The sequence below is a fragment of the Hoplias malabaricus genome, chromosome 13, assembly GCF_029633855.1.
Source record: "Hoplias malabaricus isolate fHopMal1 chromosome 13, fHopMal1.hap1, whole genome shotgun sequence".
In the NCBI taxonomy this organism is placed as follows: domain Eukaryota; kingdom Metazoa; phylum Chordata; class Actinopteri; order Characiformes; family Erythrinidae; genus Hoplias; species Hoplias malabaricus.
Window position 1 is genome coordinate 5,458,245 of NC_089812.1, and position 18,800 is coordinate 5,477,044.

General features: G+C 45.4%; 1 protein-coding gene across 4 annotated transcripts in view; it reads left to right on the forward strand.

The window, feature by feature from the left end:
• Positions 1-18,800, forward strand: part of tex2 (testis expressed 2) — a 43,505-nt gene that overhangs the window by 6,860 nt on the left and 17,845 nt on the right. For all 4 annotated transcript variants that reach the window (XM_066641622.1, XM_066641626.1, XM_066641623.1 and 1 more), the window contains exon 3: positions 16,665-18,297. In XM_066641622.1, the coding sequence (XP_066497719.1) occupies positions 16,690-18,297 (1,608 nt within the window). In that variant the 5' untranslated portion in view covers positions 16,665-16,689. The remainder of the gene's footprint in view (positions 1-16,664; positions 18,298-18,800) is intronic.

An 18,800-nucleotide genomic window follows, 5' to 3' on the forward strand; every position in this document is an offset into this window, starting at 1 on the left:
ACAACAGTTATGGACAATGTTCACCTGGTTTTAAATTCTCTTTGAGCCATTATTTTATTCTTTTCAACACTAATTTTTTCATAGGGTTTAATGGAAGTGCGATTGAATTCATTTTCTTAGCAATATTTGATTTGTTTACTGCATTTTACAGTGGATACGTCCCTCAGAAACAAGAACTCAAACTCTGGACATTTATGTTCTATTATATTCTGTAGACAAAAGAGAGTGCTGCCTGGTACATGAGCAGAATGTGGGCAAGGCTGTGTGTGTGTGTGTGTGTGCGTGTGCGTGTGTGTGTCTGGGAACAAAGGGAAGTATTCCCCCAGCCGAACAAAACTCAAAAATGGGCCAGAACCCTATACCCCTGGTGATCCCTTTTCTCCTATTTTTAGGAATTCTGAGAAGCTCAATCTCTTCAATCTCTTGCTGCCCCTCTCTCCATCTCCCCCTCTGTCCCTTTATTGTGCTTTTGTGATCAGATTATGCCCCAATCCTTTTTTCATTCATTCCCATGGATTTATCCGATTTTTGGTTCATTTTAAGAATGCTCTGCAGTCAGGAGACGTCCTCATTTTCGCCGGTCTTATTAACTCGCTGTTGGAGAGTACGGTGTTGAAGTGAAGACGGGCTGTGCCACTGCATCACACCCACCTCACTAAGGGATATTAAGGAGGATGATGGATCATTGTAGGCCCGAGGAGTCATTGTCTGAGCAGTCATTGATGGGCTGAGCCTATTTTCACGGGCAGAAATAACAAAGTCCTGAAAGTGTTCTGTGACCCAGTGCAGATGATATAACTGTCGACTGATTATCTACAGGAGCTGGATCAGATGTGTATTGGGGCAGAGTATAATTGAAAGTATGCAGAGCTGTTAAGAAACAGACGTTTATTTCTTTAGGTGGTCAACCTGGGGTAGATTTGCATAATGTAAAATATATAAACGTAGGCAAGGCAAGGCAAGGCAAGTTTATTTATAGAGCACCTTTCATACAGAAGCAATTCAAAGTTAAAATCATAAATTCCAATAAGACAATTACATAAAAAGAGTAAAATGATTAAAATGATTAAAACAATTTAAAATGACAATAAATGAAAAGAAATAAAATGCCGTTACAGAAAAGTGCAGAATATTTTAAACTGAGCTGTAAGCCTGCTCAAACAAGAGAGTTTTAAGTCTTGATTTAAATGTGTCTAACGTTGGGGCACTTCTAATATTCTCAGACAGCTGGTTCCATTTAAAAGTGGCATAGTAGCTAAATGCTGCCTCTCCATGTTTAGTTTTGACCCGAGGCAGGACTAACTGACTAGTTCCTAAAGATCTGAGATCTCTGCTCGGCTCATATCTCTGTAGCAGATCTGATAAATACGCTGGTCCTACCCCATTGAGACATTTATAAACCAGTAATAACACCTTAAAGTCTATTCTATAACAGACTGGTATCCAGTGTAAGGATTTGAGGATGGGGGTGATATGATCTCTTCTTTTGCTCCGAGTGAGCAAAAGAACAATTATTTGTCATGGTACAACATACAACCAAATGTGTCTTCTGCATTTAATCCCTGTGTTGTGGCAGTGAACACACACACACACACACACACACATTAGTGCACTAGGGGGTGTGAACACACACACACACACACACTGGTGCACTAGGGGGTTTGAACACACACACACACACACACACACACACACACACACTGGTGCACTAGGGGGTTTGAACACACACACACACACACTAGTGCACTAGGGGCTGTGAACACACACACACACACACACACTAGTGCACTAGGGGCTGTGAACACACACACACACACTAGTGCACTAGGGGGTGTGAACACATACACATTAGTGCACTAGGGGTTGTGAACACACACACACATTAGTGCACTAGGGGTTGTGAACACACACACACTAGTGCACTAGGGGCTGTGAACACACACACACACTGGTGCACTAGGGGCTGTGAACACACACACACTAGTGCACTAGGGGGTTTGAACACACACACACTAGTGCACTAGGGGGTTTGAACACACACAAACACACTAGTGCACTAAGGGGTTTGAACACACACAAACACACTAGTGCACTAGGGGGTTTGAACACACACACACTAGTGCACTAGGGGCTGTGAACACACACACACACACACTAGTGCACTAGGGGTTGTGAACACACACACACACACTAGTGCACTAGAGGCTGTGAACACACACACACACACACACTAGTGCACTAGGGGCTGTGAACACACACACACACACACATTAGTGCACTAGGGGTTGTGAACACACACACACACACTGGTGCACTAGGGGGTTTGAACACACACACACACACACACACACTAGTGCACTAGGGGCTGTGAACACACACCCAGAGCGGGGGGCAGTCATCCCTGGCGCCGGGGAGCCATTGTGTGTTCAGTGCCTTGCTCAAGGGCCCCTCAGCTGTGGATTGAGGAGGAGGAGAGTGCTGTTCCTTCACACCCACTGCCCCCAGTTTTCCTGCCACTCATGAGAATCAAACCAACGACCTTTCAGTCCTAAACCCTCTTCTCTAACCATTAGGTCACAGCTGCCCAGGGTGTGCCGTAGTGTGTGATAGATCAATTTATCCAGTACATTGGCTGAAATGATTCCAAAGCTATGCTCACAATGACTGACACATTTCTGAGAAAAACTAAAATGTGAAAGTCCCATACTACATTCACTGAACCGTCAGAAAAGTTTGTTTTTCCATAATATTCCTCAGTAGCCACACTGCATACATCCCGGAGAATGCTCTTTTGAATGAGAATGAGTTTTCCATTAAATGTTCTTCTAAATAACCATACGACAAATTATGATGCTACAAATATATGGCTGATCCCAGGCCAGTGCCTCACAGTAAATATCAATAAACAGTTTAAGTGTTCAGTCAAATGTAGCCGATAGTTTTTACTTGTTACACTTCTGCAGCTTATTAACTGCTTATTGTTTCATTCAGATTAACAGGTTTGTGACAGGGCTTTAATAAAAGTCATATTAGAGACCCTGGGACAGAATCAGGAACAAAACTGAGATAAAAACAGGGAGAGACTGAGACATCTGTAGAGTTAGAAACCAACAGACCGTGAACCGAACAGATTCAGAAACCCACAGACTACAAATAACCAACAAACACACAGACAGGAGGAACTGGGTTATAAACCAAGAGGAAAACAAAAGACACCTGTGAAATAACGTCACATGACACAGAAGGGGGTGTGTCAGGAGATGACAGGAAGAGCACATGACTAACACCCGAGACAATCACAGTGAGAACAAAGCAGGAGTCGAAAGCACAGAAGAGGGATAAAGCATGACACGATGGTAACTTGCTCCTGTCAGTTATTTTGAGTAAGTTGCATGCATCGGTTTCTAAATTTGTTTAGATTTCACAAACAAAAAAATGTTATCATTGAAAACAATGAAAGACTTCACAGGGCGACACACACTCACACATTCACTCACACCTACGGACACTTTTGAGTCTCCAATCCACCTGTAACACGAACATGTTTGATTTAAGTATAAATATATTTCTGATATTCAGTAGAAGCAAAAACCATTTACATTTTTGGTTATTTTTAAACAGCAACTTTCAAGAATCTGATTTTGTATAAAATAGCAGAAAATGTATTGCAGCATATAAACCGCAAACATAGGAAATTGTACAGTATCTACCCTTGAAGCTTAGCACAGTAAGGTTGGTTGTACATCTGATATTTTGTAAGCAACATGTTTTTTTTCTTTGGCCACAGGTGTAATGTGAGTTTGAACCTCTGCAAAAGACCACGGCGTAATTTTACGAGCTGCCGTCGTGAGTCAAACAAACGTGATCTCTGCTGCAGCTGGAGATTTTACAGATGGAGAGTTGGTGCTGGTCGTCTGCGCTGCGTGCCATAGAGTGACGACTCTCTCTGGACAATCAGCGCTCTGCAAGGTTTACACGCCACGGTTTAGTCCCTATTCGACTTGCTTTGAACCACTTGATAGTGGGGGCTTACAGTGGGATGGTAGTGTCACTCTACCTACGAAGCTTTAGAAGCAGTGTCCTAGTTGGAATAAATTTCCAAAAAATGACTGAACCCAAGCCTTATTTTACATGTGCATAATCTCTTAATAATGCTAATTAAAATAGAGTCTTGATTGGATTTTATCATTGCTGTGATGGGGCTGGTGTGTTGCTTGGCTTTGTCGGTACAGTGCAGTGATCGCGTCTAATTTGCAGCAGTTATGTGACATCTATCTGGGTCTCTCTCACGCTGTGAAGACACAGTGCTTTGTGTGAATGTGATCCAAGGTAGACACTTTCTTCTCTGATAAAGAGCCTTGATGTCAGGACTGTGGAGCTGCGAGTCTTAGGGAATGGATTGGCCTTGTGTCCCCAAATGAGAGTGGCCTTTTTTTAAGCTAGCTACACTGATTTCATACTCTCCGACCTTACTGCACTCTCAGAGATAAAGGTACAGTACAGGAACATCACTGTCACTGAATGTACAAAGAGTGTAGTGTATCTTTAAGGGTACAGCAGTGGTGTTAGAGTCCAGTTGTGTTCCCTAAAGGTTCATTACATTCTCTTCTCCAGAAGGAGAGGGGGATCTCTGTAATCTTTCATTATACAACTGTGGAGAATAAAAGAACACAATGTAAAGGTGACGTTCAGGAGTTTAATAAACAAAAACATTTAATAAAACTCTGAGGAGGTGGAACAGTTCAGATTCAGGAGAGCGCTGGTTCAGTTTATTAAACAGAAGATGCTCTTTTATTAAAAAATAAAATGTGTGAATGATAATTTCATTGTCGTAATCAATCAGAAATCAATACGTGATCCCAGCCTCATCTACGTCAGAACATATTCAGTACAAATGCTGTTAAGTAGTTGTGTTTTTAAACGCATATAAAGACCCCGACACTTTTTACCCACGTAGTCACTTCCTTCTCAGTCTCTCACACTCCCTCACTTTCTCTCAAGATACTCTTCAGATTCAATGTCTCTCTGCTTAGTAAAGGGTAACATTGGCTAAGGGGGTTTTCTAGTGCTTCATTAATAAAGTCATTTCTACAGGGTGGGCCATTTATATGGATACACCTTAATAAAATGGGAATGGTTGGTGATATTAACTTCCTGTTTGTGGCACATTAGTATATGGGAGGGGGGAAACTTTTCAAGATGGGTGGTGACCATGGCAGCCATTTTGAAGTCGGCAATTTTGGATCCGACTTTTGTTTCTTCAGTGGGAAGAGGGTCATGTGACACATCAAACTTATTGGGAATTTCACAAGAAAAACAATGGTGTGCTTGATTTAAACGTAACTTTATTCTTTCATGAGTTATTTATAAGTTTATGACCACTTATAAAATGTGTTTTATTTATTTATTTTGATTACCCCAAAGATAAAAGTCTAAGGGGGTCAGATCGGGAGACCTTGGGGACCATTCAACTGGCCCACAACCACCAATCCACTTTCCAGGAAACTGTTAATCTAGGAATGCTCGGACCTGACACCCATGATGTGGTGGTGCACCATCTTGCTGGAAAAACCCAGGGAACGTGCCAGCTTCAGTGCATAAAGAGGAAAACACATCATCATGTAGCAATTTCACATATCCAGTGGCCTTGAGATTTCCATTGATGAAGAATGGCCCCACTATCTTTGTGCCCCATATACCACACCATACCATCAAGATGTGCAGCACCTGAAACTACGGATACTGGAAGTCTGTGCTAGCATTTCTCCTGTGGTGTTACTGTCAGTGTGTGAAGAGTGGGAGAAGAGAGCTGCATTGACAATCCAACACAATGGGCAGCACTTTGAACACATTTTATAAGTGTAAAGGATATAACTCATGAAAGAATAAAGTTACGTTAAAACCAAGCACATCATTGTTTTTCTTGTGAGATTCCCAATAAGATTGATGTGTCACATGACCCTTTTCCAATTGAAAAAACAAAAGTTGGATCCAAAATGGCCGACTTCAAAATGGCCACCATGGTCACCACCCATCTTGAAAAGTTTCCCCCCTCCCATATACTAATGTGCCACAAACAGGAAGTTAATATCACCAACCATTCCCATTTTATTAAGGTGTATCCATATTAATGGCCCACCCTGTATAATAGTGTGGCGAATAATACATCAGTGTTTAAGACGACAGCCGGCGTGTCAACCGAACGATCGCTGTTTGACAACAACTCTTTGTTTCACTTTTCCTTTCTCTCCTTCCACTTGACACAGTTTAATTCAAGCTCCTTCTAGCTTCTTCTCTGCTGTCCCTCTCTCCTGGGAGATACTGCTCATGTAAAGCCTTGCTCAGGCAGGTTTTATTCCTCCTGTTTCCTTTCTTCTTTCACCAGATTGTTTACTGTATGTCTGTCAGTGGCTGGATGTTTTCATTACAGGATGTTGGTAAAGTGAGTGTATTCTGGTAATCAGTGCGGACGCAGATGTTTTGAGAGCCATCTGGAGCAGAGCGTTATTTATTTATTTTCATTCATCCATCCACTCGTATGTCTATCCATTAGTGTAATGCAGACATTATCAGGACTGATTATTAATGCATATTCCATCCATCCATCCATTGTCTACAGCTTATCCGGGTCCAGGTCTCGGGGGAAGCGGTCAGAGCAAAGAATCCCAGACCGCCCTCTCCCTAGCCACATATTACAGCTCTTCCGAGGGATACTGAAGCATTCTAGGCCATGACTAGGCCAGTCGAGACATATCTCTCCAGCGAGTTCTGGTCTTCCCCAGGGTCTTCTCCTTGTTGGACCCCCCGTGAAACACCTCACCAGGGAGGCATCCTGACCAGACGCCCGAACCACCAGCTCCTCTCAACGTGGAGGAGCAGCGCCTCCACTCTGAGTCTCTCCCGGACGTCTGAACTCCTCACCCTGCCCTGCGGAGGAAACCCATCCCAGCCGCTCGTACACGGGATCTCATTTTTTTGGTCATTACCCAAAGCTCATGACCACAGGTGATTAAGAGCTTTGCTTTTTGGCTCAACTCTCTTTTCACCACAACGGACCAGTGCAGAGTCCTGCAGACGCCAACCTCAACATCCTGCTCCACCTTTCCCTCGCTCGTGAACACCAAGAGCATCTTCCCTAATATATATATCAATCAGCATATCGTCACTGTCTGATTTAATACACATACCTCCATTTTTATTTTAGAGCAGCAGCTATAATTAATCACAATAAGGAGTAAATAATCTGATGTGGGTCTAGTTCAGTGATGATACACCCTGCTTTTGCTGAAACATGGATTCACAGCGGAGGGCAGTGTTGGAGGGTAATACGCTGCAGGGCTGTGGTCACACGGAGGTGGCCGTGGCTCGTTGGAATCCACTAAAAGAAATCCACGTTTCTCAGTGTTTGCTGTGTACAACTCATACGTTCATTTTACACATGAAACTTTGGGACACGCTCCCAATAAAGATGTGTTTACATTTCTGAGCTGTACTGGGTGTAAATGGCTTTATTTGTCATTTATTTTTACTGTTTCCCTCAGAAATACAGTCTTTTCCTGCTCGTGAGAAGTTAGCTTTTTAGAGATACGGACCACGACGATGTGGTATGGTGTTTGTGGAAAATTGTATTATTAATTAACATTAAAAATGCAGATGAAGTGGGCGGCACAGTGGCGCTGCACGTACCTTGGGCCCAGTGATTCTGGGTAGGCTCCGGACCCATCGTGACCCTGCACTGGATAGGGGTTACAGACAATGAATGAATAAGTGAAAGCAGCAGAAAGTGTGAACTAATACCTTAAAAAATATCCTCTGCCATTTTTTTATTCAAAGATGTGTAAGCATCAGGCTGATCTTTGTATTGGATGAGACACGAATTATTGTCCCTTCCTGTCATTTGGACAGTTAATGTGACGACTCTGTGCAGTAGCTCGGCTGTAGAGCTTCAGCTGAAGGCCACGTGTGTAGGTTCACAGATGGTGATTCTGCAGAAATATTGACTGACATTTGATGAGGAGATGAAGAAAGGAGCAGCCTCCGAGTGCAAGCAAACAGCAATATTGACCTCTAACAGCAAGTGCTTTATGGCCCTGTCTTGAAGTCAACAAACGAGATTTGTGATCGGAAACACTCCTGTTTTGTGTGACTTCATGATTGAAAATGTCGGTGTGGTTTTGTATGTGTTGGTGGTGGTGTGTTATTTACCCAAGGGTTCCTTTTAATATGTTATATTTTGAACAATTTATTCAGAACGCTTTCGGTGTCTGAGACTCCACGCTGCATAAAAGAACATAATCAATGCATTTCTGAATTGTTTATTGATCTGTTAGCATGTGGTCTTCTAGCCAGTGCAAACACTTTTTTTGACATGACATGACATGACATATCCACCCTTTATATTGGATTGTAGACTCAAAAGTGTCCGTAGGTGTGAGTGTGTGTCGCCCTGTGAAGGACTGGCGCCCCCTCCAGGGTGTGTTCCTGCCTTGTGCCCAGTGATTCTGGGTAGGCTCAGACAATGAATGAATGAATGTTTTTTGAGTTGAAAAGTGAATAAGAAATCTCAGTAAACTCCTCCCACTTTTCCAAAAAGATATGTTTTTGGAGTTTGTTTGTTTGTTGATTTATTTCCACATTGTCATTGGCCCTACACGTAGTCCCAGGGCCCAAATTAACCCTCCCCATACCTCTATTCCAGTAATCTTTGCTTCACTCTGTAGCAGCTGTGCTGATTGGTAATTATATTCAGGAAGTCCCCCGTTATGGACCCACAGTAGCCTATAAATACCACCCTGCTGAGGAAAGGTTGTAGTGAAGCTCTCTGTGACATACTTGTGTGAAGGCATTGAAAAGGCTGGAAATCTAATTGGGAATTTCCTGGAGTTGCTGTGTTCTTCCTGTTTGAGTATGTTGCCCTCTCTAACCCTATTTCCAGGCCTCATAGCTCCCCAGACAACTATTATATAGCCACATAGCTCTGATGCGTGGTTAACTACCCACATCCTCCAGTGCTGTTAGACTGCAGAGTACAGCTGGGCCATTGTAGCCCCATATAATAAGGCTAATAAGCTAATGTGAGCATAGAATCCAGGGTGCAGAATGCTATAAAAAGAATGAAGGGGTATTACCTTGATATCACTCTTCTACACACAACTACTGCTGCATATTCCTGGTTAAAAGAGTATTAAACATGAAGGTTGCACATTTGCTACATTTATTAATGAGGGTTTAGGGCTGGCTCAGTGTCTGCTACAGGTCTCATGTATTAGGAAGAGAAAGAGTGTTAGCTGTTAGCCTGACATTCACCCGGAGAAAACCCACACAGACACGGGGAGAACACACCACACTCCTCACAGACAGTCACCCGGAGGAAACCCACGCAGACACAGGGAGAACACACCACACTCCTCACAGACAGTCACCCGGAGGAATCCCAAGCAGACACAGGGAGAACACACCACACTCCTCACAGTCACACGGAGGAAACCCACGCAGACACAGGGAGAACACACCACACTCCTCACAGACAGTCACACGCAGGAAACCCACGCAGACACAGGGAGAACACACCACACTCCTCACAGACAATCACCTGGAGGAAACCCATGCAGACACAGGGAGAACACACCACACTCCTCACAGACAGTCACCCGGAGGAAACCCACGCAGACACAGGGAGAACACACCACACTCCTCACAGACAATCACCTGGAGGAAACCCATGCAGACACAGGGAGAACACACCACACTCCTCACAGACAGTCACCCGGAGGAAACCCACGCAGACACAGGGAGAACACACCACACTCCTCACAGACAGTCACCCGGATGAAACCCACGCAGACACAGGGAGAACACACCACACTCCTCACAGACAGTCACTCGGAGCAGGACTCGAACCCACAACCTCCAGGACCCTGGAGCTGTGTGACCACATGGTTTTCAGGGTTTCTAGTGACTAAAAGTAAACAAAGTACTGTACTCACTGTAAATGTAAGTTTTTATTATTCTTTTTTTTTTTTATAAATTACATCCACAATTCACTCGTGGCCAATTATGAAAAGGTGAAAGCTAATGAAATCTCTCATTAAGCCGTCCTCTGCAATTTGTCAAGCACTAACACATTGTCATCGGACAGCTCAGCGCACTTAGCAGAAAACGATCCGACAGTTCTGTTCTTATAGCTATGAGATGCTTTTGTTGGTTAGGATTGTGCTGAGTGATGTGAAGACATCAGACACAGGGAGAACACACTACACTCCTCACAGGCAGTCACCCGGAGGAAACCCATGCAGACACAGGGAGAACACACCACACTCCTCACAGACAGTCACACGGAGGAAACCCATGCAGACACAGAGAGAACACACCACACTCCTCACAGACAGTCACCCGGAGGAAACTCATGCAGACACAGGGAGAACACACCACACTCCTCACAGACAGTCACCCGGAGGAAACCCACGCAGACACAGGGAGAACACACCACACTCCTCACAGACAGTCACCCGGAGGAAACCCACGCAGACACAGGGAGAACACACCACACTCCTCACAGACAGTCACCCGGATGAAACCCACGCAGACACAGGGAGAACACACCACACTCCTCACAGACAGTCACTCGGAGCAGGACTCGAACCCACAACCTCCAGGGAGGACCATGAGGGAGGACCATGCTTCCCACCCAGAGAGAGTGAGACCAGTTCTGCCTTTCACTCCTGACCAAGAATAGCTGTTTCCATCCTGCGGAGTGAGCTCACAGTCTCCCGATGTTCAGTGACAGGTGGAATGCCAAGGTACCTGCAGGTCTTTCTCTCTTATTTGTTTCTCAAACAACAGACCTACAGACCTTGTGGCTTGGATTAAGGAAATGAACCACAGTCTCTAGGATTTGTTGGTTCCTAAATTCCAAAGAACTATCAATATGCAACAGAACCACATCCAGAATCGTTTCCTCTAGCTTCTCGGGTTGTTGGCGTCAGAGAGGGTCACATGATGGTTTGGCCAGTGACAGCGCTGTTGTGCACAGTGTTCCCTCCAGTGCATTGAACGCTGCTCACCCATTAATAAGAAGATTAAATTTAGGATCCCTTGAGCAACTTTTACTGAGTCAGACAAGCGGAAAGAAAGCTTGAGGCAGAGCACATGTTACTGAGCAAAAGCATTTCAGGCAGTAATAAATGTCATACAAAGCAAGCTGTGCTTTTCATGTTACGATGTTAGACCAGGTCAGCGTACAACATTTAAAACCGGGTTGTTTAGTTTGGGAAACCTTCTAAGGCAGCTTTATTAACTCTGGGTCAGTCCGGAGAGTCAACTGACTGACTAACCTTACTGCATCTCAACCCTGTGTGTGGAAGGATTCATGTCTCACCAAACACCTCGGTGTCTCAGTGAACATTTGAAACTACATCATGAAAAGGAGGAACTGAGAGACATATGTGAAAAAGAAATCACCTGAATCTACTAACATTATTTAGTTGATGCCTCAGGGCCTAGTTCACTTTGGAAACTGTTGATTCATGACTAGAACTCTACATTTCCTTACAATGTTTCAAATATCTTGCCCAAACAAGCACACTGCTTAGGTATAAAACTACTGTCTATAATCACTGTTCACACACACAATTTCTAGAGAAACTCCAGAGTGTCAGGTCGGGAGAGGTCCTAGAGCGGTCGTTCACACGCAGCTCTCAGTGATAGATTTTCTGTGTGAGACGCGCTCTATCAGAGGAAAGTGAATCACTTGCTTTAGGCGTGGGGGCGGAGCCTGTGCAGCGTGTGCAGGAGAAACTCCAGAACATTTCCCGCTCTGTTCACACATGAGCTGACTCTGATTTCACCTGGAGTCTTTACCAGAGCGACACACACTCACACATTCGCTCACACCTACGGACACATATGAGTTTCCAATCCACTGACCAATGTGTGTTTTTGGAGCGTGGGAGGAAACGGGAGCACCCGGAGGAAACCCACACAGACACAGGGAGAACACACCACACTCCTCACAGACAGTCACCCGGAGTGGGACTTGAACCCACAACCTCCAGGACCCTGGAGCTGTGACAGAGACACATTTGCACATTCGTAACTGCTGCACCATGTTTGAGGATAAGAAAGATTCAAATAAAAGCCGATTGATGTTTAATGGAGATTTTAAATCACATGCTTTGGTGCTTTGAGGGCAGATGATTCTCCTGGGTGGGCAGGTCCTACCCCTGCGTATGTGTAGACCCTGTTGCTTTATATGCCACATATTTATACATCTGCTGTCCTGCAGTAGGGTCTTTAAGAGCTGGTGCTGATAAAGCTTCCAAATGACCTTAAGTACACCTGCCTGCCCCAAAGTCAGAAGAAAAAACAGCTTGCGTTAAATATAACTCTCTCCCCTGCTCCATTATTCTCATTCTAGTAAATATGGTCCTCTACTCTCTTACAACTCAACATCAGAACTCCTAATTATGTTCCAGCCTTTTGTCTGCCTCTGAGCGCATGACTGGAGCACGATCTAGTCCTGGTGTGGTTCAGATTGGCTCAAGTAGCTGTGATTAATCGAATGTGTTTGTTGTGTCAGTGCCAGACCTGCAGATTTGTGCCGAGGAGCTGTTCTCTCGTTTGTCTGAAGCCTCCCTCCCTCCTCTGTTTTCACTCTCGCTCACACTGGGCAAGATGCCTGTAAATGGATTCCTCGCCGTTCTCTTAGTCACGGTGATGTCACGTCCTTGCATCATTCCTCTGTTGTGTCAGGCGTCTTTTTCAAAGCAAATGTTTACTCTGTATTTAAAACAGCGCCTGATGTGATGGTGTCGTTATACCTCCTGTCATACAGAGGGCATTGAGTCAGACCCTTAATGAACATACTCGGTTGTGATGGTTTGCTGAAATGATACATCATTGGAAGTCCATTTCTTGATTTGGTCCAGTGCTGTTTTTGCCCACAGCACATTATTGATTGTGAGTGGGATATTTGGGCTGTCCTTGGCTCTGTTCCCTGTTTGTCCACTAGACTGTGGAATGTGATGTGAAGTGATTACATTTGACGTGATTCATTAACTCGTGTCTTTCTCTTCAGTCATTCGTCTGAGTGTTTTGATCAACTCTTCGGTCAGTGAACATTTGAAACTACATCATGAAAAGGAGGAACTGAGAGGGCCATATGTGAGAAAGAAATCACCTGAATCTACTACAACATTAGTAGAGGAGAGAACACATCACACTCATCACAGTCACCCGGAGGAAACCCACGCAGACACAGGGAGAACACACCACACTCCTCACAGACAGTCACCGGGAGGAAACCCACGCAGACACAGGGAGAACACACCACACTCCTCACAGACAGTCACCCGGAGGAAACCCACGCAGACACAGAGAGAACACATCACACTCCTCACAGTCACCCGGAGGAAACCCACGCAGACACAGGGAGAACACACCACACTCCTCACAGACAGTCACCCGGAGGAAACCCACGCAGACACAGAGAGAACACACCACACTCCTCACAGACAGTCACCCGGAAGAAACCCACGCAGACACAGAGAGAACACAGCACACTCCTCACAGAGAGTCACCCGGAGGAAACCCACGCAGACACAGGGAGAACACACCACACTCCTCACAGACAGTCACCTGGAGGAAACCCACGCAGACACAGAGAGAACACAGCACACTCCTCACAGACAGTCACCCGGAGGAAACCCACGCGGACACAGGGAGAACACACCACACTCCTCACAGACAGTCACCCGGAGGAAACCCACGCGGACACAGAGAGAACACACCACACTCCTCACAGACAGTCACCCGGAGGAAACCCATGCAGACACAGAGAGAACACACCACATTCCTCACAGACAGTCACCCGAAGGAAACCCACGTAGACACAGAGAGAACACACCACACTCCTCACAGACAGTCACCCGGAGGAAACCCACGCAGACACAGAGAGAACACACCACATTCCTCACAGTCACCCGGAGGAAACCCACGCAGGCACAGAGAGAACACACCACACTCCTCACAGACAGTCACCCGGAGGAAACCCACGCAGACACAGGGAGAACATCGCTTGCTCACCTACAGTGTTCGACTCCTTAGCCTTTTCTAGACTTTATTCAAAATACTCTTGGCAGTATAGCACAGTACCATGTTATAAATGTCCTGACATTTATTAGAATATCTCAGTTTGTGATTACAATTCATGAAATGATTACAAAAGTAATTGATGCCTCAATTGGAAACTACAAAGTAAAGCATTTGTGGTTGTAGCTGGCCTCATCAGCAGGGCGTTTTGTGTGATTGTGTGAAATGTGTTTTTGTGTAGAAGGGACATTTGTTTTCCTTAAATGTCACTGAATTGCCCTCCCTGTGGATCAGAGACCTAACGTCCTTCGGGAAAACATTTAGCGACTTAAATGCTTCCTGGGTTTCTTTTGACTACAATGAAACACCTTAGTCTCTTTCCTCACTGTTGAGTAGCAGTGAAGCAGAGTTTCAGATGCATCCTGGGTAATTACGTCCTATTTGGTTAGGATTAATTTTACCTGCGGTGGTGTAATTATTACCAGAGTATATACTCTCATCTGAGTAGACTGTTTCACTGTGCACTTTCGGTTCAGGGAAGATTCCTGAGCCTTACCTACTGTGAAACGACCAGTAAAAATGATCCCAGATTATATTAATCTATGTGAATAGACATGTGGCTGACTATTTGATCATATTCTGTGGTAGTGGAGTTATTTAGTAAAGTAATAGTAATGTTCAAGTACAAGGCTAAGCTCAGCTGCTGAACAATACACCACACCACCATCTAAAGGATCACTCAGTGGAGAGAAATGTCTGGTAGCTGTAGGTTGGTTTTCTGCAGAGTAGCAGCCTCCAGATGTGTCTTACTCAATAAGCTACAGTTACCAGGTCCTAACTGTGTGAAAGGTTAGTAAATGTGTTGCCATCTTCTCACCCGTTATGTATTTTGACGGACTAGAAGACACAGTCACTGGGGGATGGATATTTTTGGGTGGTGGGCTGTTCTCAGAACAGTTGTGACAGTCTAAAAACTCCAGTAGCTCTGCCGTGTCTGATCCATGCTGTGTGACGGCAGTGCGTGAATCGAGTAGCCGCTCCCATGTCTGCTATTTACACCGAGATTTCTGGTCCAGTGCAGATCCACCATAAACGTTACTGATGTAGGTTGGTAAAGTTACATCATCCCTGCTCCCCATGGTAACAGGGCTTTAGCCTTAATGAACAAGAACTTCAGTGGCTGTTCCTTTCAGAGATCTTCTCTCAAAGCCTTGGCATTTTAGCCCGATTCGGACGGGATTAGTTTTGCGTGGGGAGCTGGAGTAACGTCATTTATCCACAAGATGTCCTTGATGTTTACGGTGGATTCGCACTGGATCAGAAATCTCTGTGAAAAATAACAGAGATGGGAGGGGCTATTCGATTCGTGTACTGCTGTCACACAGCGTGGATCAGACATCAGAGCTACTGGAGTTTTTAGACTGTCACGAGTTCTGGGAACAGCCTAAAAATATCCAACACTTGACGACATTATCTTCTAGTGCTTCACAACAGATATCGGGGAAGAAGACGGCCAAAGCTTTACTGATCCTTCAAACAGTTGTTAGAACTGATATAAACAGTTTAATGGTGGTTTAAGAGTAGGCCACATGTTTATAATATGTACGGAGGTTACTACTGTGCAGGAAAATAAATATAATAAGCTCCTCCGCTCTCGAGAAAACCCACGAAAATCTCCTTCTCTTTCCTGAAACGGGAGCGCACTCCAGGAAAATGACTGAAATGATCTGTTCGGACGGGATTTAACCCAAACAACTCTAACCCCGCAATGAGCGGGGTAGAACACACCTTATATAACCAGCTTTGTAAGTCTTGAATGTCTGAATGCGTCTGTGAGCTCCGTATACCGTTAGAAAGCGCAGATCCTACCGTTTCTAAAAATAGCGCTCTCATCGCGGTGCTGTGAAGCCTCTGGGAGTAATCCAGTGTGAAAAAACACCTAAAAACCAAGGTGCTCCTTCAAAATTTGTGTGTCATATTCGTCATGAAATGGTGTAATTATAACCGCTATTATCAAAAAAGACGACGCTGTGAAGGAACAAACAGACGGCGTTTACTTTCAGTTTCGTTTTGACTCAAATGACGTCATCTCACGCTGTCTCTGGGCAGAAAACTGAGTCATCAGCAAAAACATATTCCTATTATTGATTTATAGGTTTTCAAGGTTTTTTTTTGGTTTCACATCAAATAATAATGCATTAGATTAACAAATATAAACTAAAAAGCTTAAATAAATCTTCATTGTGTATTTTTATCTTTAATAGCTATATGCATAGGGTTCCACTGAGATACCTCAGAAATAATGACTTTACCCCACACCCACAGGTAAAACTAATCCCGTCCCAATAGGGCTTCAGGCAGTGCTGCTTTGTCCAAGATGGAGCCAGGTAATTAGTTTGCATTGGACAAAAAAATAAATAAGGACACGCTGTGTCCTTTGGGTACAGTGTGTCAGACTGATTTTACAGTTGGGTTTTTGCTGGAGCTAGTGGCACTTGCTAACAGTAATATTTTGTGGCAGCATTTAAAACTGTGTGCATATGGCTGTGTAACCTCAATGTCCTTTTTATCCACAGGCTCTAAGCCTTCTGGAGTACTGCCATGACCAGTCAAGGTGGCAGCAATGGGGACACACCCACTCCCCCACCATCCTCCTCTTTGTCCTCCCCGTTCCTGAGACCGTCCCCTGGCCCGAAGCTGCAAGTTCAGCGCTCGTTGTCACGTGACACAATCACCATCCACTTCTCAGCTCAGGGCAAGGAGGAGGAAGAGGAGGACGAGGAGCTGTATGGACTGGCTGACTCATGCTCTGTTCTGGATGGAGACGATCAGGGCATAGTCACTGCGGTAGAAGCCAGTGAGGAGTTGCTGTTTGAGGGGACAGGGACTGGTCCAGGTGTGCTGCCTGTTTCTTCGAGCATGGTGTCACCTGTCCCGGTTACCCATGCCCTTAGTTCAGCTCTAGCCATCCAGCCGTTATCCTGTAGTCAGCCTTCCTCCACATCATCTGTCTGTAGCCCTGCTAGTTCCTCTTGGCCCTCACAGCACCAACGGCCCCAACCCCCTTCTCCTGCCAACGTTTCTGCATCTTCCACCTCTTCTCCAGCCAAGTCCACAGCAGTGCACTCAAAGCCATTCCTCAGCTTGGTAAAATCTCTCTCCACTGATGTGGAATCTCATGAAGGCAGTGTCTCAGTACCTTCTTCTCAACCTATGCGCCACCGCCACCTGATGAAGACCCTAGTGAAGTCTTTGTCCACTGACACAGCCAGACCGGAACAGGAAGCCCTGTGCCAACGCTCAGCAGACTCCCGCCTCAATCTTCACCTCTTTAAGCCTTTCACCCAGCCTCGCATGTCTATACCTCCTGGGGGTGACTCCAAGACAGCACCGTCCTCGCCCGTCGCCTCGCCTGATGGGCGCTGCTTTTTCAAAGTGCAGGAGGTGGAGGCACGTATTGAAGACACCAGGCGGCGTCTCTCTGAGGTCATGTGCGAACCCCTACAGTTGCTCAGCAAGATCATTGGCGAGGAAGGAGGTTCTACCACCACAGGCCCTTCTACAACTGGGACACCAGGGGGCGGCCACCGACCAAAAAGCCTTTCCACCAGTGCCACCGAGCTATCTAACCTGGCTACTCTCAATGGCCATTTGGAGAGCAACAGTGACTATTGCATAAAGGAGGAGGAGGACATGGAAGGCGACAGCCCTCCAGGGGGTGCTGGCCCTACGCTGGCACCACCCAGGTCGCCCTCACTGGGTCTGGACCGGTGCTTCATGTCGGCCCTGGCCAGGCAAGAGGATGAGGAATTCTATGAACTCTACAGCGAAGATTTTGAGCTTTGTACGGACACAGAGGCTGACGGGGAACTTGCTGATACAGCCCAGCTCCAGCGGGGGAGTACGGTAGGCAGTGAGGAACCGACTGAGGGGGAGGAAGAAGAAGAAGAAGAGGAAGAATATGAGCCTCCAAGCGTACCGCATAATGGACTTATCGTGCTCATTTCTGCTGTGTACAGCTACTTTGTACTGCCATTACCCACATACGTAGGTGGGGTTTTGTTGGGAGTCGCTGCTGGCTTCATGCTTGCCATATTGGTGGTGTGGCTCTCTGCCCCTCGTCGGCCCGCCTGGGCACCTTTAAGCCGATGTAGGAGAGATCGTTGGAAAGCAGTCCCTCTTGACATCAAAGAGCCAGGTATCTACAAGGTAGGGCTGATGCTCGCTTTTGCTACCTTCCTAATACCAACACTGCTCTTATCTAATTTTGCCAACAGTTTGTTAACAGCCTGACCTTTTTAAAACCTGGCTGTCCACAGCTGTTGCAGAGTTTTACCCATCATGCACAATGTGTATTATCTTTTCCTAACTTTTGCAAACACAGGGTTTTACCTGCAAGCAGAAAATAATAATGCAATTCATCATACGGATAAGGGATGCACCAGCACAGCAGAGCCCGGTGCTGTCGAATGACACAAAGAGAATTTACTCTACCCAAGCTTTTACATAAACAGAAACCACATTAACTGCTGCTGTGGATCCAGATGACCGAAGCTGGCCGTGTCAGAGGCAGGCGTGGTTTGACGAGAAATGCTTACGTGCTAACATTGTAGCAGTAGGCTACAAGGGAGCAACCTGCACACACACAGATGTGGTGTTACTGCCTTTGGTCTAGTAAATATACTTTAAAAGTTAGCGCGTGTGTAGGTGTG